The sequence below is a fragment of the Pseudophryne corroboree genome, chromosome 8 (genome assembly GCF_028390025.1).
Source record: "Pseudophryne corroboree isolate aPseCor3 chromosome 8, aPseCor3.hap2, whole genome shotgun sequence".
Lineage (NCBI taxonomy): Eukaryota > Metazoa > Chordata > Amphibia > Anura > Myobatrachidae > Pseudophryne > Pseudophryne corroboree.
The window spans coordinates 411,341,753-411,364,388 of NC_086451.1; the positions used below are offsets into that span (position 1 = coordinate 411,341,753).

General features: G+C 48.1%; 1 protein-coding gene across 1 annotated transcript in view; it reads left to right on the forward strand.

The window, feature by feature from the left end:
• Positions 1 to 22,636, forward strand: part of LOC134949352 (calpain-2 catalytic subunit-like) — a 266,498-nt gene that overhangs the window by 23,927 nt on the left and 219,935 nt on the right. Inside the window, exons 2-6 of the mRNA XM_063937866.1 lie at positions 3,588 to 3,657; positions 13,007 to 13,116; positions 16,908 to 17,041; positions 19,147 to 19,315; positions 19,973 to 20,056. Of these exons, the coding sequence (XP_063793936.1) occupies positions 3,588 to 3,657; positions 13,007 to 13,116; positions 16,908 to 17,041; positions 19,147 to 19,315; positions 19,973 to 20,056 (567 nt within the window). The remainder of the gene's footprint in view (positions 1 to 3,587; positions 3,658 to 13,006; positions 13,117 to 16,907; positions 17,042 to 19,146; positions 19,316 to 19,972; positions 20,057 to 22,636) is intronic.

A 22,636-nucleotide genomic window follows, 5' to 3' on the forward strand; every position in this document is an offset into this window, starting at 1 on the left:
ACGGAGGGGGATGCTGAGTCTCTTCTGAACGATTTAATTAAACTGGAAGCATGGGCAGCAAAATGGAGAATGAGATTCAACACAGACAAGTGTAAGGTAATGCATTGTGGTGGTAAGACCAAAAATAACACCTACATACTAAATGGGGTAATATTAGGGGATTCTGTACTGGAAAATGACTTAGGGGTTCACATAAATAACAAATTAAGTAGCAGTACCCAAAGTAGGAGTGCAGCAAAAAAGGCTAATAAGGTATTAGCATGCATAAAATGGGGAATTGATGCAAGGGATCATATATATCACTAGTGAGGCCACATCTTGAATACTGTGTGCAATTTTGGGCACCATATTACAAAAAGGATATCCTGGAGCTAGAAAAGGTTCAGAGGCGGGCGACCAAACTAATTAAGGGCATGGAGACGCTGGAATACGAGGTAAGGCTTGCAAGGCTTGGAAAAGAGGAGACTAAGAGGGGACATGATCAACATCTACAAATATATAAGGGGTCAATACACAGAGCTTGCGAGGGACCTGTTTTCAATAAGATCAGCACAGAGGACACGCTTAGGTTAGAGGAGAGGAGTTTCCACACATTGAGGCGAAAAGGTTTTTTCACAGTAAGGACAATACGTGTTTGGAATTCCCTGCCTGAAAGAGTAGTAACGGCGGACTCAGTCAACACCTTTTAGGAATGGGTTAGTTAAATTCCTATTGGATAAAGATATTCAGGGTTATGGTGCGTAGTCACGCATTATAGTTAATATAACTAGTCCTAACATAAAAATAACTAGTCCTAAAAAAATAAAACTGCATAGGAGACCACAAACAGGTTGAACTCGATGGACAATTGTCTTTTTTCAACCTTAGTTACTATGTTACCACCGGTGAACCAGTTGTTGAAACACCTGAGGGTGGAGGCCCCATTCCCCCGGATAGAGGTCGTGCCTGCTTAGGAAGTCCGCTTCCCAGTTGTCCACTCCTGGAATGTAAACTGCTGAGATGGCCCGTGCGTTGGCTTCTGCCCAGAGGAGTATTCTTGACACCTCTCGCATTGCGTCCCTGCTTCTTGTTCCTCCCTGTCGGTTGATGTACGCTACTGCCGTGGCGTTGTCCGTCTGCACCTGGATGGCCTGATTCCGAAGGAGTGATGAGACCTGTACTAGAGCACTGTAAATTGCCCTAAGTTCCAGGATGTTGATTGGAGGAGCAGATTCCTGAAATGACCATGTCCCCTGGATCTGCACTTCTTGACTCACAGCCCTCCAACCCCGGAGGCTGGCATCTGCTGTCAACAGCGTCCATGACTGGGTGTTGAAACTCCGACCCTCCACCAGATGGAGGACTTGTAGCCACCATAGCAGCGATATCCGTGCTTTCGGTGACAGGGTTATATGCTGATGCATGTGCAGGTGAGTTCCCGACCATTTGTTCAACAAATCCAGTTGAAACGGTTGCGCATGGAACCTGCCGTACTGTATCGCCTCATAGGAGGCCACCATCTTGCCCAGCAAGCGAATGCAAAGATTAATTGAGACCACGCGAGATTACCACCGACTGGACCATAGACTGAATAGATAAAGCCTTGTCCATGGGAAGGTAAACCTTCAGAGACACCATATCCAGGATCATCCCCAGGAACTGAATTCTCTGAGACGGTTCCAAGTGAGGTTTCTGGAAATTGAGTATCCATCCGTTATCCGTAAGTAAACGAGTAGTCAAGTCGATACTGTGTAGTAGCTGTTCCCTGGACACCGCCTTTATTAGGAGATCGTCCAGGTACAGAATTTAGTTGGACACCCCTCATGCACAGTTGTAGCACCATTTCCGCCATGACCTTTGTGAATACCCTTGGGGCCGTCAAGAGACCAAAGGGTAAGGCCTGAAACTGGAAATGCTGGTCCAGAATCGCGAACCTGAGGTACGCTTTGTGAGGGAGCCAAATCGGGATATGTAGGTATGCATCCTTTATATCCAGGGACACCAGAAACTCCCCCTCCTCCAGATTCACTATCACTGCTCTTAGGGATTCCATCTTGAATTTGAACACCCAAAGATACAGGTTCAGGGATTTGAGGTTCAAGATCGGTCGTGCAGAGCCATCCGGCTTCGGAACCACAAAGAGACTTGAGTAAAACCCCTTTGTGTGCAGCTGAGGAGGCACTGGAACAGTAACTCCTGTAGAAAGCAGCTATCGCACTGCCTGCTGTAAGGAAACCCTTGCTTCCTGTGCAGCTGGTAAGCCTGACCTGAAAAATCTGAGAGGGAGTTCCTGGAATTCCAGTCGGTATCCTTGGGATATGACGTCCCTCACCCAAGGATCCCGGCAGGACTCTGCCCATATGTGGGCAAAGTGTTGAAGGCGAGCACCTACCTTAAAGTCGCCTTGCTGCTGGGGTAAACCGTCACGTGGTGGGCTTCGTGGAAGATCATAAGGCCTGGTCCGCAGGTCCAGCAGCTGCGGAGGGACAGAATAACGTGCGCCGAAGGCGTGTACCCAAAATTGGTGTTGCATCGTGGTAAGGGGCGTGGCATCGTGTCGCGAGGCCATGCCCCTTACCACGATGCCATGCCCCTGGTCTTGTTTTTGTCACTATGGGGGCATGGACAGCGCTCAGTGAGCTGCTGGCCATGCCCCCTGCCCCTCTCTGTCGGTGAATAGACGCTGTGCGCATGCGCACAGCGCCTATTCACCGCTGCTCTACTCAGAGCAGCGAGTGACGGAGAGGTTCTCCCAACTGCCCCCCCACCCACTGCGGGACACTATGACCTGCGGGTGGGACAGCGGGATAGACCGTGAAAAACAGGACATCGGGACAGTTGGGAGGCATGCTATTAATGCACAAAATATACTTGATGCTAGAGTGCTACAATGTGTCTCAATGAGTTTTTCCCCCAAAAGGGGTGGCCTAGCAGGTTGTGGGTGTGGCTCGGCACCAGTGGGGGCTGCAGCACAGAACAAAATTAGGAGAGAGGGGCTGGTTAATACATGAACACTATTGGTACCTGTAAATGTTTAATATCGGCGGGCAGTGTCAGACTGGGGCATGAAGGGCCCACCGGGGGAATCCATTGAAAGGGGCCAATACTTAGGGATGTGGCCAGCCTCCACAGAGACATGGCTATCTCCTTTGAGTGCGGGGTCTGTGCCCCTTGAAATACAGCTAATACATGCATGATAATGTACCAGATTAATAACAGCAATGTACTGCAGAAAATAAATACACCATAGTCCTGTGCAGTATAAGGTAACGTATAATGTATAATTCAGTTGCACAGTCTGGAACCTGATCCATAGAGAAGGGTTGGGCCCTCAGGGAGCAGGGTCCACTGGGGGTTTCCTCTGTACCCCTGTGGGCCAGTCCAACCCTGTCGGTGGGTGTCTGTGGGATCTAGAGATCCCACAGACATCCGTCGATATTAAACATTCACATATAGCATACATCTCCAATTATATCACCCAGAAGATGCCTACCACCAAAATTCTTCTTCACCCTCACCTACTATGAGGGGATAGCTTACCATAGTGAGGTGTCGTGCCATAAATGTAATGACTGAATACTCTGATCCTCTCTGTCTGTCTGTCACAGGAGATCTGCCAGAGTCCCCTGTTCGTCTGCGACAACATAAAATGGACAGATGTATGCCAGGGGAAGCTGGGTAAGTGCAGTTACACAGTAATGTGCATGACAGGAACATAACAGACACACTGAAGTCCTAGCTACACGGGTGTCTGATAACTATTGGCAGAGGCAGGTTACAGGGACATCTTAATGCTTTGACTAGTCATACATCCAGCACATCAGTAATTCAGTATACAATGTATTAGAGATGAGCGGGTTCGGTTTCTTTGAATCCGAACCCGCACGAACTTCACTTTTTTTTTCACGGGTCCGAGCGACTCGGATCTTCCCGCCTTGCTCGGTTAACCCGAGCGCGCCCGAACGTCATCATGACGCTGTCGGATTCTCGCGAGGCTCGGATTCTATCGCGAGACTCGGATTCTATATAAGGAGCCGCGCGTCGCCGCCATTTTCACTCGTGCATTGAGATTGATAGGGAGAGGACGTGTCTGGCGTCCTCTCCATTAGAATAGAGATAGATAGATTAGATAGAGAGAGATTGTGCAGAGTCGCAGACAGAGTTAGTTTACCACAGTCAGTGACCAGTGCAGTTGCTAGTTAACTTTTATTTAATATAATATATCCGTTCACTTCTCTCTGCTATATCCGTTCTCTGCCTGAAAAAAAAAACGATACACAGCACAGTCAGTCACACAGTGTGACTCAGTCTGTGTGCACTCAGCTCAGCCCAGTGTGCTGCACAGTCATCAATGTATAAATTAAAAGCTTATAATTAATTGTGGGGGAGACTGGGGAGCACTGCAGGTTGTTAGCAGGAGCCAGGAGTACAATTATATTAATTAACAGTGCACACTTTTGCTGCAGGAGTGGTGACCAGTGCCTGACCACCAGTATAGTATTGTTGTATACTACTAATATCTCTTTAAATATCAACCAGTCTATATTAGCAGCAGACACAGTACAGTGCGGTAGTTCACGGCTGTGGCTACCTCTGTGTCGGCACACGGCAGGCAGTCCGTCCGACCAGAATTGTATTATTTATTATTATATACCTACCACCTAACCGTGGTTTTTTTTTCATTCTTTATACCGTCATAGTGTCATCCTAATTGTTACGAGTATACTACTATCTCTTTATCAACCAGTGTACAGTGCGGTAGTTCACGGCTGTGGCTACCTCTGTGTCGGCACACGGCAGGCAGTCCGTCCGACCAGAATTGTATTATTTATTATTATATACCTACCACCTAACCGTGGTTTTTTTTTCATTCTTTATACCGTCATAGTGTCATCCTAATTGTTACGAGTATACTACTATCTCTTTATCAACCAGTGTACAGTGCGGTAGTTCACGGCTGTGGCTACCTCTGTGTCGGCAGTCGGCAGGCAGTCCGTCCATCCATAATTGTATTATTATTATAATATATACCACCTAACCGTGGTTTTTTTTTCATTCTTTATACCGTCATAGTGTCATACTAGTTGTTACGAGTATACTACTATCTCTTTATCAACCAGTGTACAGTGCGGTAGTTCACGGCTGTGGCTACCTCTGTGTCGGAACTCGGCAGGCAGTCCGTCCATCCATAATTGTATTACAATATATACCACCTAACCGTGGTTTTTTTTTCATTCTTTATACCGTCATAGTGTCATCCTAATTGTTACGAGTATACTACTATCTCTTTATCAACCAGTGTACAGTGCGGTAGTTCACGGCTGTGGCTACCTCTGTGTCGGCACACGGCAGGCAGTCCGTCCGACCAGAATTGTATTATTTATTATTATATACCTACCACCTAACCGTGGTTTTTTTTTCATTCTTTATACCGTCATAGTGTCATCCTAATTGTTACGAGTATACTACTATCTCTTTATCAACCAGTGTACAGTGCGGTAGTTCACGGCTGTGGCTACCTCTGTGTCGGCAGTCGGCAGGCAGTCCGTCCATCCATAATTGTATTATTATTATAATATATACCACCTAACTGTGGTTTTTTTTGCATTCTTTATACCGTCGTCATAGTGTCATACTAGTTGTTACGAGTATACTACTATCTCTTTATCAACCAGTGTACAGTGCGGTAGTTCACGGCTGTGGCTACCTCTGTGTCGGCAGTCGGCAGGCAGTCCGTCCATCCATAATTGTATTATTATTATAATATATACCACCTAACTGTGGTTTTTTTTGCATTCTTTATACCGTCGTCATAGTGTCATACTAGTTGTTACGAGTATACTACTATCTCTTTATCAACCAGTGTACAGTGCGGTAGTTCACGGCTGTGGCTACCTCTGTGTCGGCAGTCGGCAGGCAGTCCGTCCATCCATAATTGTATTATTATTATAATATATACCACCTAACCGTGGTTTTTTTTTCATTCTTTATACCGTCGTCATAGTGTCATACTAGTTGTTACGAGTATACTACTATCTCTTTATCAACCAGTGTACAGTGCGGTAGTTCACGGCTGTGGCTACCTCTGTGTCGGCAGTCGGCAGGCAGTCCGTCCATCCATAATTGTATTATTATTATAATATATACCACCTAACCGTGGTTTTTTTATACCACCTAACCGTGGCAGTCCGTCCATAATTGTATACTAGTATCCAATCCATCCATCTCCATTGTTTACCTGAGGTGCCTTTTAGTTCTGCCTATAAAATATGGAGAACAAAAAAGTTGAGGTTCCAAAATTAGGGAAAGATCAAGATCCACTTCCACCTCGTGCTGAAGCTGCTGCCACTAGTCATGGCCGAGACGATGAAATGCCAGCAACGTCGTCTGCCAAGGCCGATGCCCAATGTCATAGTACAGAGCATGTCAAATCCAAAACACCAAATATCAGAAAAAAAAGGACTCCAAAACCTAAAATAAAATTGTCGGAGGAGAAGCGTAAACTTGCCAATATGCCATTTACCACACGGAGTGGCAAGGAACGGCTGAGGCCCTGGCCTATGTTCATGGCTAGTGGTTCAGCTTCACATGAGGATGGAAGCACTCAGCCTCTCGCTAGAAAACTGAAAAGACTCAAGCTGGCAAAAGCACCGCAAAGAACTGTGCGTTCTTTGAAATCCCAAATCCACAAGGAGAGTCCAATTGTGTCGTTTGCGATGCCTGACCTTCCCAACACTGGACGTGAAGAGCATGCGCCTTCCACTATTTGCATGCCCCCTGCAAGTGCTGGAAGGAGCACCCGCAGTCCAGTTCCTGATAGTCAGATTGAAGATGTCAGTGTTGAAGTACACCAGGATGAGGAGGATATGGGTGTTGCTGGCGCTGGGGAGGAAATTGACCAGGAGGATTCTGATGGTGAGGTGGTTTGTTTAAGTCAGGCACCCGGGGAGACACCTGTTGTCCGTGGGAGGAATATGGCCGTTGACATGCCAGGTGAAAATACCAAAAAAATCAGCTCTTCGGTGTGGAGGTATTTCACCAGAAATGCGGACAACAGGTGTCAAGCCGTGTGTTCCCTTTGTCAAGCTGTAATAAGTAGGGGTAAGGACGTTAACCACCTCAGGAACATCCTCCCTTATACGTCACCTGCAGCGCATTCATAATAAGTCAGTGACAAGTTCAAAAACTTTGGGTGACAGCGGAAGCAGTCCACTGACCAGTAAATCCCTTCCTCTTGTAACCAAGCTCACGCAAACCACCCCACCAACTCCCTCAGTGTCAATTTCCTCCTTCCCCAGGAATGCCAATAGTCCTGCAGGCCATGTCACTGGCAAGTCTGACGAGTCCTCTCCTGCCTGGGATTCCTCCGATGCATCCTTGCGTGTAACGCCTACTGCTGCTGGCGCTGCTGTTGTTGCCGCTGGGAGTCGATGGTCATCCCAGAGGGGAAGTCGTAAGCCCACTTGTACTACTTCCAGTAAGCAATTGACTGTTCAACAGTCCTTTGCGAGGAAGATGAAATATCACAGCAGTCATCCTACTGCAAAGCGGATAACTGAGGCCTTGGCATCCTGGGTGGTGAGAAACGTGGTTCCGGTATCCATCATTACTGCAGAGCCAACTAGAGACTTGTTGGAGGTACTGTGTCCCCGGTACCAAATACCATCTAGGTTCCATTTCTCTAGGCAGGCGATACCGAAAATGTACACAGACCTCAGAAAAAGAGTCACCAGTGTCCTAAAAAATGCAGCTGTACCCAATGTCCACTTAACCACGGACATGTGGACAAGTGGAGCAGGGCAGGGTCAGGACTATATGACTGTGACAGCCCACTGGGTAGATGTATGGACTCCCGCCGCAAGAACAGCAGCGGCGGCACCAGTAGCAGCATCTCGCAAACGCCAACTCTTTCCTAGGCAGGCTACGCTTTGTATCACCGCTTTCCAGAATACGCACACAGCTGAAAACCTCTTACGGCAACTGAGGAAGATCATCGCGGAATGGCTTACCCCAATTGGACTCTCCTGTGGATTTGTGGCATCGGACAACGCCAGCAATATTGTGTGTGCATTAAATCTGGGCCAATTCCAGCACGTCCCATGTTTTGCACATACCTTGAATTTGGTGGTGCAGAATTTTTTAAAAAACGACAGGGGCGTGCAAGAGATGCTGTCGGTGGCCAGAAGAATTGCGGGACACTTTCGGCGTACAGGCACCACGTACAGAAAACTGGAGCACCACCAAAAACTACTGAACCTGCCCTGCCATCATCTGAAGCAAGAAGTGGTAACGAGGTGGAATTCAACCCTCTATATGCTTCAGAGGTTGGAGGAGCAGCAAAAGGCCATTCAAGCCTATACAATTGAGCACGATATAGTAGGTGGAATGCACCTGTCTCAAGTGCAGTGGAGAATGATTTCAACGTTGTGCAAGGTTCTGATGCCCTTTGAACTTGCCACACGTGAAGTCAGTTCAGACACTGCCAGCCTGAGTCAGGTCATTCCCCTCATCAGGCTTTTGCAGAAGAAGCTGGAGGCATTGAAGGAGGAGCTAACACGGAGCGATTCCGCTAGGCATGTGGGACTTGTGGATGCAGCCCTTAATTCGCTTAACAAGGATTCACGGGTGGTCAATCTGTTGAAATCAGAGCACTACATTTTGGCCACCGTGCTCGATCCTAGATTTAAAGCCTACCTTGGATCTCTCTTTCCGGCAGACACAGGTCTGCTGGGGTTGAAAGACCTGCTGGTGACAAAATTGTCAAGTCAAGCGGAACGCGACCTGTCAACATCTCCTCCTTCACATTCTCCCGCAACTGGGGGTGCGAGGAAAAGGCTCAGAATTCCGAGCCCACCCGCTGGCGGTGATGCAGGGCAGTCTGGAGCGACTGCTGATGCTGACATCTGGTCCGGACTGAAGGACCTGACAACGATTACGGACATGTCGTCTACTGTCACTGCATATGATTCTCTCAACATTGATAGAATGGTGGAGGATTATATGAGTGACCGCATCCAAGTAGGCACGTCACACAGTCCGTACTTATACTGGCAGGAAAAAGAGGCAATTTGGAGGCCCTTGCACAAACTGGCTTTATTCTACCTAAGTTGCCCTCCCACAAGTGTGTACTCCGAAAGAGTGTTTAGTGCCGCCGCTCACCTTGTCAGCAATCGGCGTACGAGGTTACATCCAGAAAATGTGGAGAAGATGATGTTCATTAAAATGAATTATAATCAATTCCTCCGCGGAGACATTGACCAGCAGCAATTGCCTCCACAAAGTACACAGGGAGCTGAGATGGTGGATTCCAGTGGGGACGAATTGATAATCTGTGAGGAGGGGGATGTACACGGTGATATATCGGAGGGTGAAGATGAGGTGGACATCTTGCCTCTGTAGAGCCAGTTTGTGCAAGGAGAGATTAATTGCTTCTTTTTTGGGGGGGGTCCAAACCAACCCGTCATATCAGTCACAGTCGTGTGGCAGACCCTGTCACTGAAATGATGGGTTGGTTAAAGTGTGCATGTCCTGTTTTGTTTATACAACATAAGGGTGGGTGGGAGGGCCCAAGGATAATTCCATCTTGCACCTCTTTTTTCTTTTCTTTTTCTTTGCATCATGTGCTGATTGGGGAGGGTTTTTTGGAAGGGCCATCCTGCGTGACACTGCAGTGCCACTCCTAGATGGGCCCGGTGTTTGTGTCGGCCACTAGGGTCGCTTATCTTACTCACACAGTCAGCTACCTCATTGCGCCTCTTTTTTTCTTTGCGTCATGTGCTGTTTGGGGAGGGTTTTTTGGAAGGGACATCCTGCGTGACACTGCAGTGCCACTCCTAGATGTGCCCGGTGTTTGTGTCGGCCACTAGGGTCGCTAATCTTACTCACACAGTCAGCTACCTCATTGCGCCTCTTTTTTTCTTTGCGTCATGTGCTGTTTGGGGAGGGTTTTTTGGAAGGGCCATCCTGCGTGACACTGCAGTGCCACTCCTAGATGGGCCCGGTGTTTGTGTCGGCCACTAGGGTCGCTTATCTTACTCACACAGCGACCTCGGTGCAAATTTTAGGACTAAAAATAATATTGTGAGGTGTGATGTGTTCAGAATAGGCTGAAAATGAGTGTAAATTATGTTTTTTGAGGTTAATAATACTTTGGGATCAAAATTACCCCCAAATTCTATGATTTAAGCTGTTTTTTAGGGTTTTTTGAAAAAAACACCCGAATCCAAAACACACCCGAATCCGACAAAAAAAATTCGGTGAGGTTTTGCCAAAACGCGGTCGAACCCAAAACACGGCCGCGGAACCGAACCCAAAACCAAAACACAAAACCCGAAAAATTTCCGGCGCTCATCTCTACAATGTATGCCATAGATCCAGCATGGAGAGTCTCCAACTGCAGCATGCACTTATATACCCTCACTGAGTGCAGCCATGGTGCATAAAAAGTGAGTAAGATCCACATATCTCCAGCTAATCAGCCTCATGCCTCTTCCACAATTTACCTTTCTGAGCACTTTGCTTCTGCAGTAGATCCGTCTTGTGCTGGGGCCGGTGATGATCCAGGATTAATCGGTGGCAGAACTAGAGCAGGTGTGGTGGACATGCTGCTTAGGGATAGCGTCAGGCTGCAATTAGGGTTAGTTAGGCAGTTGTGCAAGTAGAAAAAAGGTCTTAGTGGTAATGTGTGCGCGTGCCAAATGCCACATGGGGCGTGGCCAATAAAAATGGGTGCTTGATACACATATGGGGGGGGGGGGCAGATACACATATGACCCCAATAGTGCCAGATACACATATGCTCCCACAGTGCCAGATACGCCCCCCACCATGCCAGATATGCTCCTGCAGTGCCTGATATGCCCCCACGGTGCCAGATGCACAAATGCCCCACAGTGCCAGATACACACATGCCCCCAGCAGTGCCATATATGCCCCCACAGTGCCAGATACACATTGCTCCGACAGTGCCAGATACACATTGCCCCCCACAGTGCCAGATACACATTGCCCCCCACAGTGCCAGATACACATTGCCCCCCACAGTGCCAGATACACATTGCCCCCCACAGTGCCAGATACACATTGCCCCCCCACAGTGCCAGATACACATTGCCCCCCACAGTGCCAGATACACATTGCCCCCCACAGTGCCAGATACACATTGCCCCCCACAGTGCCAGATACACATTGCCCCCCACAGTGCCAGATACACATTGCACCCCACAGTGCCAGATACACATTGCCCCCACAGTGCCAGATACACATTGCGACAGAGTGCCAGATATACATTGCCTCCACAGTGCCAGATATACATTGCCCCCACAGTGCCAGATACACAGGGAAATGATGATTAAAATAGTAATACTACTGTACCTCAGGCTCCGAGAGATGAGCCTGCTCCTGCCGCCCTGACCCCTGCAACCTGCGCTGCTCAGCAAGAAGAGACGTGGCCATGGGAAGCCCAAAAAGAAGCGCCACAACCCACCCAGCCAGCCCCCAGGGTCCTCTGCACACCCGCCGCACCAGCATCGGGAGCGTGATTAAGTCACGGTCACATTCCCAGCAGGCTGGGAAGGGGAGGCGGAGCACAGTGGTGGTGTTTCCAGTAACAGCCGCTAATGGCGGCTATGGTGAGTGGCAGCCCGGCGGCGGGTGCAGCGTACCGGCGGCTAAATTCTTAACGGTACGTCGCACCCGAGTGTACTGCCACACTTGCAGGCCTGGAGTTAGGCTGCGGGTAGGGTTGGTGTTAGATATGGGTTAGATTGCATTTAGGGATAGGGTAGGGTTCAGGCTGCAATTAGTGTAAGGCTGCAGTTAGGAATAGACCTAGGTTAAGGATAGACTGCAGTTAGGGTTGAAAATCCCATTGTTGACATTCTGTTGTTGGCATTCTGTCACCATTGTGCTGTCAGCATTCTGAATGTAAGTATTACAATCTGTAACTAACAAATGTGACCTTACAGTAGGAAGGAGCTGGGGGCCACAGGCATCTCTCAGGCTGCCTGCTGCCCATCACTGCACTATAGGGAGGATATGATTTAGGTGTGGACACATTGTGACCAGGGCTGGATTAAGGCTTGGGGGTGCCCGGGGCACTTAAGACGGGGGGCCCCGGTGGAAGGTAAGGGTTGTATATTAGATTGTGCATACCTCCCAACATGTCCCATTCCAGGAGGGACAAAATGCTCTCTACTTGGACTTCCCACTTAATATATGATTGGTGTCACCTGTGTTGAACTATTTAATTGATAAGAAAGGCATTTCAACACAGTTGATTGCAATCATAAATTAAGAAGGAAGTCCAGGTAGAGAGCATGTTGTCCCTCCTGGAATGGGTCATATTGGAACGTATGGATTGTGTATATTACATTTAAACCAATGGTGTATATTTGTTTTAATCTAATAGTTTAATAATGGCTGTGTACTGTTTATGGCGTCCCCATTGTCTTGTAGTGTAACAAAGACAACTTAACCTTAAAATACACACAGAAAAATAAAATAATTTATCTTGTCACATGCAAAAATAGCAGCAGGCTCTGTACTACTTACACACTGGGACGGGACTCAGGAGGACTCTCTGCGTGTGTCTCTATCCCTAGACCTAAATGGTTTAGTTGCATAACAGTTTACACAAGACTCAGACACCCAAGCAGGGCAGAGGAGAAGCTGGGATCCCTGTGTCACTTACAGCTCTCTCCACCCTCCTATCTCTCCTCTGGTCAGAAAGCTCTGTCGGTAGCTCATGTAACATGAAACTCCTGTGTCTCTGCCTTTACTGCATACTGTCCTGCACACATTCTGGCTGCTGGTTCTGCTGCTGCTTAAGAGGGAAAGCTAGTGATGTCAGTGTGCTCTGGCCGGGGGGCCCCCTGACAAAGGGGGACCCGGGGTACAGTATGCCCTGCATCTCCCCCTTAATCTGGCTATGACTGTGATCAGCCCCTACAGCCCTGAGATTAAAGGTTATTGTTCTCGCAATGATGTGAGCAATCTGAGAGTATAAAGGGTGTCTTTCTCTTCTCAGGTAACTGCTGGTTTCTGGCTGCTGTGGCATCATTGACCCTTTACCCCCTTCTCATGCAGCGCGTGGTTCCTGCCCAGGCCAAGCAATATGCAGGAATATTCCATTTTCAGGTGAGAATGTTTGCTGATAGTAGTTCTGTCTGAATGACAATTATTGCTATGGAGTTAGTTACAGTATGAAATTAAAATAGCCCTGGGGCAGGGCTGGACTGGGTCTAAAAATAGACCCTGGTATTTAAAGCACACAGGCCGACCTCACATCAGCATCCGGCTCCTGGCATAGACTCCTCCTGTCACTATTCCTGACTCCTCCCACTTCTTAGTCTAGGCTCTTACAAATATAATTAATATTAGAGCAACATACAAGTGTACATCATTCTCTGTATTAAAATACACACAACTGAGCTCATCCTGCAGGGAATTCAAACATACTCCCCTCCGCCTCCCTTTCCGAGGACTAATTAAGCAATTGGAAGTTTCCAATTATCCTAATTAGTCTATTTATATTTTATATGACCAAGAGCTCCTGTAGTGTGCAAGCTGCTCCCATTTATATAAATAAAATTGTATAACAAGTATACAATATGGAAGCACTTTGAATAATGGTTCCTGTCCCAAAAAAGTAATTCATATGCATAAGTAAAAAATGAAAAAATGGTTAATGTTTTTTGTAGTACGCAGGGTTGGACTGGCAGGTGTCTAGGGGAAACCCCCAGTGGGCCCCACTGTCTGGGGCCCACCTCATACTCTAGTGATCAGGTTCCAGACTGTGCAGTTGAATTATTCATTATACATAGGTTACCTTATGTTGCACAGGACTCTGGTATATTTTCTACAGTGCATTGCCATTATTAATCTGGTACATTATCATGCATGCGCTACCAGTATTTACTAAATAGATTTATCAAGAGGCCCAGCCCATGCACTCTCTAATGGTTAGTCAAACCAATGTGGTGGCCACACCTCCTCTGGAGACTGACCACACCCATAAACATGGGCACCTACCACTGCATTTCCCCGGTGGGCCCTTTATGCCCCAGTACGACACTGATAGTACGTGCTCGTTATGTGCAGGGATGTGTAGGTCATACATGTGCTTTGTTGTCTATAATCGGGTTCTGAGTGGGAGGGAAAGCCCCCAGGGCAGGGTAGGACTGGTCTACTTCCAGTACTGGCAACTGTCAGTCGGGTGTGATATAACAGATAGACAGTGTCTAGTTAGACAGTCAATAGACAGACACCACATGTTAGACAGTCAAAAGGTCGACAGGGTCAAAAAGTCAACATGAAAAAAGTGGACAGTACAAAAGGTAGACAGGGTCAAAACGTAGACATGAAAATGGTCGGCATAAAAAAGGTAAACACCATTTTTTTTTGCATTTTTGGGGTTTGAGTGGATAGTTTTGTCATTTGGCAGCCCCAATTGTAAAAAAGGCATTCGCTCGCCACGCTTCAGGCTCGGGGGCTCGCTACGCTCGCCACAAGGTTTATAGCCAAGTCTATGCCCACATGGATAGAGAAGGTATGAAAATGTCAAAATACATGTAAAATGGGGAAAAAACCTGTGTCTACCTTTTTATGTCGACCATTTTCATGTCGACCTTTTGAACTGTCGACATTGTACTGTCTACCTTTTTCATGTTGACCTTTTGACCCTATCAATCTTTTGACTCATTCGACCTAATGTCTGTCTAACATAAGGAGCGGTATTCAGTTATTTTCACCCCCTTCCACACTCGTTCTGTTTCTGCTGATGGGCGTGGAATAATAATTTCAGCTCGCTACCCCCGGGGTACCGAGGGCACCCAACCCTTTACGCAGCTAAACCGGGCGCAGTATGAGCGATAATGGGTATCACTTTAGCACACAGCGTGATATATCATTTGAATACCGCCCATGGTGTCTATGGACTGTCTAACTAGACACTGTCTGTCTATCATCCGGATACCCTATCGGAAGGGCCGATGGCCAGATGGGCCAGTCCAGCCAGGAATGCCGAGGGACCTGGCAGTATATGGTACATATTGGCCTCTCATGTACAGGGTCGGACTGGCCGCCTGACACTTCTGGCAAAAGCCTGATAGGCCAGTGCAGCCACACAGAGAGACTGGGATTGGCTAAGCAGCTCAGCCTCCCGGCACTCTACTCGGCTGCCTGGCATACAAAGAGTTGGGGACATGCCGTGCGGGCATGCTGCAAGGCCAGGCCACCGTGACTCATGGCATGCCTCCATGAGCTGTGACCACGCCCCCTTGCCGGGGCTATTTTAGAGACCCTGGGCGGGATGTATTAAGATACATCGCCGCCCCTCGCCGCGATGTACTATCATATGCGATCAATATCGCAATGCGGTGACGGAGGCCCTCCGCGATACCTGTTATGTGGTCTGCGGGGGATCTCCGTCATCTCCCCGGGATCTTTACACTGGCTAGACGCCGGGAAGCAGCAGCAGGCTGCCCCCGGCGCCTCCTCCTCCCGCCTGCAGCCGGAAGGACCTCCGGCTGCGTTGCTAGGGGGAGGAGATTACCTTCCGGGTCCAGGGCAGCCTGGAGGAAGGTAAGCCGGGAGGAGGGGGGTCGGTGTCTGCGGCGGGGGGCGGCGGGTTGCGGCGGTCGGCGATAAGAAGCCCATAGGCTTCTATAGGGTATCGCCATCCAAAGATGGCGATACCCTGGACGGCGAAAACGCGGGGGTAGGGTCTTAGTAAATTTGAAAATGCGGAAAACCCCCTGTTTTCGGGGGTTTTACCGCATTTTTGCTGAAGTAAATCCCGCCCCCTGTCCATCCCTGCTCATATGAGAGTAATTTTATTATGTGCTCTCAGAATTGTCTTATTCAAGGTTAGGAAAGCAGGAGTGCTTATGGGTCTCTCTCTACTGTAGATATAACTAAATTGTGTGATTGATAATCTGAGGCTGGGATGAGGGTGTGGTAAATGAGGTATGTGCCTTGGGCGCAGAGTAACCAGAATCTTTCTTTGAAGACTTGTGTGGTATGTAACTGTGAGAAACAAAGTAACGTCTTACAGTAAGCATTTATTATCTGTATGAGTGGGAAATGATGGAGATCTGCTAGGATTCTGTTCGCTGTTGCCAGAAATCTACTGATATTATTCAGTCACAAGCAAAAATAGAATACTTGTATACACAGGATGGTAACGAAGGAAGAAAAAAACTTGGAAAAATTGTGTTTTTCCTGTGGTAGGCGCTATTCTGAATAGCACCCTTAGGCAAGGCACAGAAATACCTCCGCCCAGATCTAATTACCGCTACAGAGAAAAAGCGGGGAAGAGCTGGGGCCCCGGGCGATTGTTTCTCAGTCATAGCTAGATGCATCATCGCTTGGAGAGCGATAAAATGGAAAGTATAAACTACCAGCCAATCAGCTACTTTCATTTTTTCAAACAGAGCTTATGACATAGCAGTTAGGAGCTGATTGGCTGGTGCTTTTTCTCTCTCCATTTTATCACTCTCCAAGCATATGTCTAATGAGTCAGCCCATTCTAGGATGTGTGCAAAGGTACGTGTTTAATGGATCAGTCCAGTAAGGAGTTATGCTGTTAGTACATACTGAACGCATTAATAATATTATCAGCAGTTATGCTGTCGACAGTGAAAATGACGGCGTAATACCAACCACACAGTGCTAACGCAGTAATAATGCTATTTAAAGCAAGTTACCTGTGTCGGCATTACAATTTTAAACATGATGGCAAAGCATCATATTAAAAGCATTACTACCGTGACTGTATTATACTGTCGACATTTTGATAATCGACAGCACAACTGACACATTTTTAAGCACCTCCCCATCTCATCTCAATGACTAATAAATAATCATTAGACTGGGTCTGTGAACAATTCTATCTCCATTATTAATCGGTGGTACTCTGTGCCCTTCAGTTCTGGCAGTATGGCGAGTGGGTCGATGTTGTGGTTGACGACCGTCTGCCCACGAAGAATGGAGAGCTGGTGTTTGTCTCTTCCGCAGAGAAGAGGGAATTCTGGCCGGCCCTGCTGGAAAAGGCGTATGCCAAGTGAGTGACAGGTGCTAGAGAACATCAAGGGGCTTATTTAAGACTGGTATCATTTATGCTGTGAACATACGCAACAGAATTAAAAAAAAAAATGGTATGTAGAGTTTGAGATATTACAAGATGCATCTGGCTAAAAGAACAGGGGTACCCGTCGCTAGAGGTACAAGCGTGTATACTGTACTTACGCCTACCAGTAGCGAAGTGAGGTGGCTTAACAGTGTTGATGTTTTAGTAAATACTTAAGTGCATTACCCTATATGTACACAGTACAACACTGCAAAGACAGTGATTAAGAAATGCAAGAGTTACATTTAATACGGTAAATGGATTTAAATAAAAGTACCTCCACCTTTGCTGCTCTTTTAACAGTCAAATGGAAAACTTCTTCCCTCACGCATTCTAGACGGAGATTAAGCAATTTGAAAATATGCAGAGACCAGAGTGTCAGATGGAAAGTGCATGATCTTTGCGTATAATTGCGCCATTCCTCCGGTATGCCTCCTAATGGGTGCATCTGTTGATGCCTCCACATTTTAATATCTCACACACTTGCTATAATCAATTTATCCCAGTTCAACATCTCGAGGCCAGGGGGCACCGAGAGTGGGGTGAGCTGGTGCCATTTATTAAAGGTCTGGGGTTGCCTGAGGGACCCAGCGAGCTTTGGAGTAGACTTATCCCCTTGTGGCAGCATGCATTGTACTTTCCTCTACTGTACTTCTATTGGGGGTGAGGACACACCTCCTAGATTTCGGTCATGCCCCTTGCAGCACCTGGGCCCGTTGTGTGTCTTGATGGCCCTGTGTGTCTTCAGATTATGTAAACCGCTTTAAACCTATGGAGGGCTTACATGCAGGAGAGAGATTATCCGATCCCTCTTCTGCAGCCTCTGGCCAGGTCCGGATACTGACAGATTCCCCAGAGGATTCAGATTCCCCAGAGAAGTCTTTCACAGACTCCTCCAATATATACGGGGAAAGTAAGTGGCAGCGGCAGCAGTTATCGCTACTGCTGTCCCTGTGGGTTAACTTTAGTACATAGCGGGGATATTTTTATTACAAAACATTGCGAATCACGATACAGATTGTTAATCATCATGGCATTCACCAATGATATGTTCTTCCAAGATACTAAAAAATGGCATCTATATCTTGCCTGTTTTTGAGTGGACCATATATTTTATTACTGGCCTATATTAGGGTGTGGTTCATCAAATCGACAGTGTCTAGGTCGACAATGTTTAGGTCGACCACTATAGGTCGACAGTCACTAGGTCGACATGGATGGAAGGTCGACAGGGTTTCTAGGTCGACATGTGCTAGGTCGACAGGTCTAAAGGTCGACATGAGGAATTTTTTTTGTGTCCTTTTTTTCGTAGAGTGACCGGGATCCCAAATTAGTGCACCGCGTCCCCTCGCATGGCTCGCTTCGCTCGCCATGCTTCGGGCATGGTGCCTTCACTCCGCTACCGCTTCGCTCGGCACACTTTACCGTTCCAATCGTAGTCCACGTGGATCGTTAAGTATGAAAAAATTCAAAAAAAAGAAAAAATGTGAAAAACTCATGTCGACCTTTAGACCTGTCGACCTAGCACATGTCGACCTAGAAACCCTGTCGACCTTCCATCCATGTCGACCTAGTGACTGTCGACCTATAGTGGTCGACCTAAACATTGTCGACCTAGACACTGTCGATCTTCAGACCGGATCCCCCTATTTTTATCTACGTATGTTTATAAAAAAATGTTTACAAAATAAATAAAAAGATCCTGATTCAGTGGTGGACTGTATTGCAGCTGTGACTGCGTCTTTTGCTAATGCTAATTCCACCAGTACATGGCCGCTATTGCCATGTCTGGCCAGTTGCCTCCCAGGAACGTCCATGGAAATTGAATGGCTCTGCATGAAATTTCAATCTGCGTCTATCTGCGGTGACCATGGGGACACATGCTCAGTACTCCTAAATATATGCGCAGACTGAAAACATCGGCCGCTTGTGCCTGATGCCACAACAGGGTGCACCTCTGAATCACGCCCATTGAGTATAAGAGGCTAGTGTTTACTTTAACAAAGGCAAATGCTTAATAGAATTGTCTCTGTCCTCAGACTGAACGGGTCCTATGAGGCTCTGAATGGAGGCTTTGTGAATGAAGCCTTTGTAGATTTTACAGGAGGAGTGGATGAAAGCGTGAACCTGAAAACTCCTCCTCTGAACCTATATAAGATCATCCAGACAGCCGTGGAGAAAAGGTCACTCATGGGAGCCTCAATAAAAGTGAGAAAGGCGACTCTTCCAGGAGTGGTGGGAATATGTATCGATCTTCGGGTTCTAGACCCAATAATTATAAAATATTATCACTGTTATTCACAGCAATAAAAAAAATGATAGATTGCCTGGATGTATTATCTACTACCAGCAGGACACGGGCTCCGAAAGACAGGTGCTGGTAGTATTTGCGGAAAGTAGCTACAATGACTAGAGCCAATTGGAGATGGCGCTAGCTACCGAGGCCAAGTTCTAGAATACATTGCATTCCGATGCTTGGTAAACTAAATAAAAAAAAAACAACAACACCCATAAGTTTCCATGGGGGCTTCTTTTGCGATTGAAATCGGGGAGATTGCAGCAGGTACACTTTGAGATGGCTCAAAAAGCTCATAGAGCCAATGTTATATTTTTGTTCACAAGTGCAGTGACATGATAGACTATTTAGCATAGTCGTGTTGTGGAGCTAGAAGCCCCAGCATGTCACCGTCGGCAGATTGTTGGGTTTAGATGTTAGGCATAGGACGACCCAGCCGCATTGGCTTTATGTGACATGAAGATATGCAATGGCAGCCCTGTATCTGCTAGCTTCATACTGCACAGAAATGTTGCTATGTAAATGGACCCATCATGGAGATAATGACAGGAGTTACTACCTTTGTCCAGATCCTGAACCAGAATGAGAGTGAAATGAGGACCCCAGAAGGTTTGGTGAAAGGCCACGCATACTCCATTATAGGCGTCTCAGAGGTAATACATTACTTACTCTGTTACAATGTAGCAACGTACTGTATACAAGACTCATATTGCCTTACCTGCCACCTCCTGTCTGTCACCTGCCTCCTCTCATGTTTACCTGTCACCTGCCCCCTCTCCTCGTTTCTGTCACCTGAATCCTCTCTTCGTTTCTGTCACCTTCCTCCTCTCCTCGTGTCTGTCTGTCACCTGCCTCCTCTCTTCGTTTCTCTCACCTGCCTCCTCTCATCGTGCCTGTCACCTGCCTCCTCTCCTCATGTCTGTCTCTCACCTGCCTCCTCTCTTTGTGTCCTTCTGTCACCTGCCTCCTCTCCTCATGTCTGTCTGTCACCTGACTTCTCTCCTAATGTCTGTCTGTCACCTGCCTCCTCTCCTCATGTCTGTCTGTCACCTGCCTCCTCATGTCTGTCTGTCTGTCACTTGCCTCCTCCCCTTATGTATGTCTGTCACCTGCCTCCTCTCCTCGTGTGTGTCTGTCACCTGTCTCTTCTCTTCATGTCTGTCATGCACTTCCTCTCCTTGTGTCTGTCACCTTCCTCCTCTCTTCATGTCTGTCTCTCACCTGTCTCCTCTCCTCGTGTCTGTCTGTCACCTGCCTCCTCGTGTCTGTCTGTCACCTGCCTCCTCTCCTCATGTCTGTCTGTCACCTGCCTCCTCATGTCTGTCTGTCTGTCTGTCACTTGCCTCCTCCCCTTATGTCTGTCTGTCACCTGCCTCCTCTCCTTGTGTGTGTCTGTCATCTTCCTCCTCTCTTCATGTCTGTCTGTCACCTGCCTCTTCTCCTCGTGTGTGTCTGTCACCTGCCTCTTCTCCTCGTCTGTCTGTCACCTGCCTCCTCTCCTCATGTCTGTCTGTCACCTGCCTCCTCATGTCTGTCTGTCTGTCACTTGCCTCCTCCCCTTATGTCTATCTGTCACCTGCCTCCTCTCCTCGTCTGTGTCTGTCACCTGCCTCCTCATGTCTGTCTGTCTGTCACTTGCCTCCTCCCCTTATGTCTGTCTGTCACCTGCCTCCTCTCCTCGTGTGTGTCTGTCATCTGCCTCCTCTCCTCATGTCTGTCTGTCACCTGCCTCCTCTCTTCGTGTCTGTCATCTTCCTCCTCTCCTCGTCTGTCTGTCACTTGCCTCCTCTCTTCGTGTCTGTCACCTGCCTCCTCTCCTTGTGTCTGTCACCTGCCTCCTCTCTTCATGTCTGTCTGTCACCTGCCTCCTCTCCTCGTGTGTGTCTGTCACCTGCCTCCTCTCTTCGTGTCTGTCACCTGCCTCCTCTCCTTGTGTCTGTCACCTGCCTCCTCTCCTTGTGTCTGTCACCTGCCTCCTCTCCTTGTGTCTGTCACCTGCCTCCTCTCTTCATGTCTGTCTCTCACCTGCCTCCTCTCCTCGTGTCTGTCACCTGCCTCCTCTCCTCATGCCTGTCTGTCACCTGCCTCCTCTCTTCATGTCTGTCTCTCACCTGCCTCCTCTCCTCGTGTGTGTCTGTCACCTGCCTCCTCTCCTCATGTCTGTCTGTCACCTGCCTCCTCTCTTCGTGTCTGTCACCTGTCTCCTCTCCTTATGTCTGTCTGTCACCTGTCTCCTCTCCTCATGTCTGTCTGTCATCTGCCTCCTCTCCTCATGTCTGTCTGTCACTTGCCTCCTCCCCTTATGTCTGTCTGTCATCTGCCTCCTCTCCTCATGTCTGTCTGTCATCTTCCTCCTCTCCTCGTCTGTCTGTCACTTGCCTCCTCTCTTCGTGTCTGTCACCTGCCTCCTCTCCTTGTCTGTCACCTGCCTCCTCTCTTCATATCTGTCTGTCACCTGCCTCCTCTTCTCATGTTTGTCTTTCACCTGCCTCCTCTCCTCATGTATGTCTGTCACCTGCCACCTCTCCTCATGTCTGTCTGTCACCTGCCTCCTCATGTCTGTCTGTCACATGCCTCCTCTCTTTGTTTCTCTCACCTGCCTCCTCTCATCGTGCCTGTCTCTCACCTGCCTCCTCTCTTTTTGTGTCCTTCTGTCACCTGCCTCCTCTCCTCATGTCTGTCTGTCACCTGCCTCCTCTCCTCATGTCTGTCTGTCACCTGACTTCTCTCCTAATGTCTGTCTGTCACCTGCCTCCTCATGTCTGTCTGTCACTTGCCTCCTCCCCTTATGTCTGTCAGTCACCTGCCTCCTCTCCTCGTGTGTGTCTGTCATCTGCCTCCTCTCCTCATGTCTGTCTGTCACATGCCTCCTCTCCTCATGTCTGTCTGTCACCTGTCTCCTCTCCTCGTGTCTGTCTGTCACCTGCCTCCTCTCCTCATGTCTGTCTGTCACCTGCCTCCTTATGTCTGTCTGTCACTTGCCTCCTCCCCTTATGTCTGTCTGTCATCTGCCTCCTCTCCTCATGTCTGTCTGTCATCTGCCTCCTCTCCTCGTCTGTCTGTCACCTGCCTCCTCTCTTCGTGTCTGTCACCTGCCTCCTCTCCTTGTGTCTGTCACCTGCCTCCTCTCCTTGTGTCTGTCACCTGCCTCCTCTCCTCGTGTGTGTCTGTCACCTGCCTCTTCTCCTCATCTGTCTGTCACCTGCCTCCTCTCTTCATGTCTGTCTGTCACC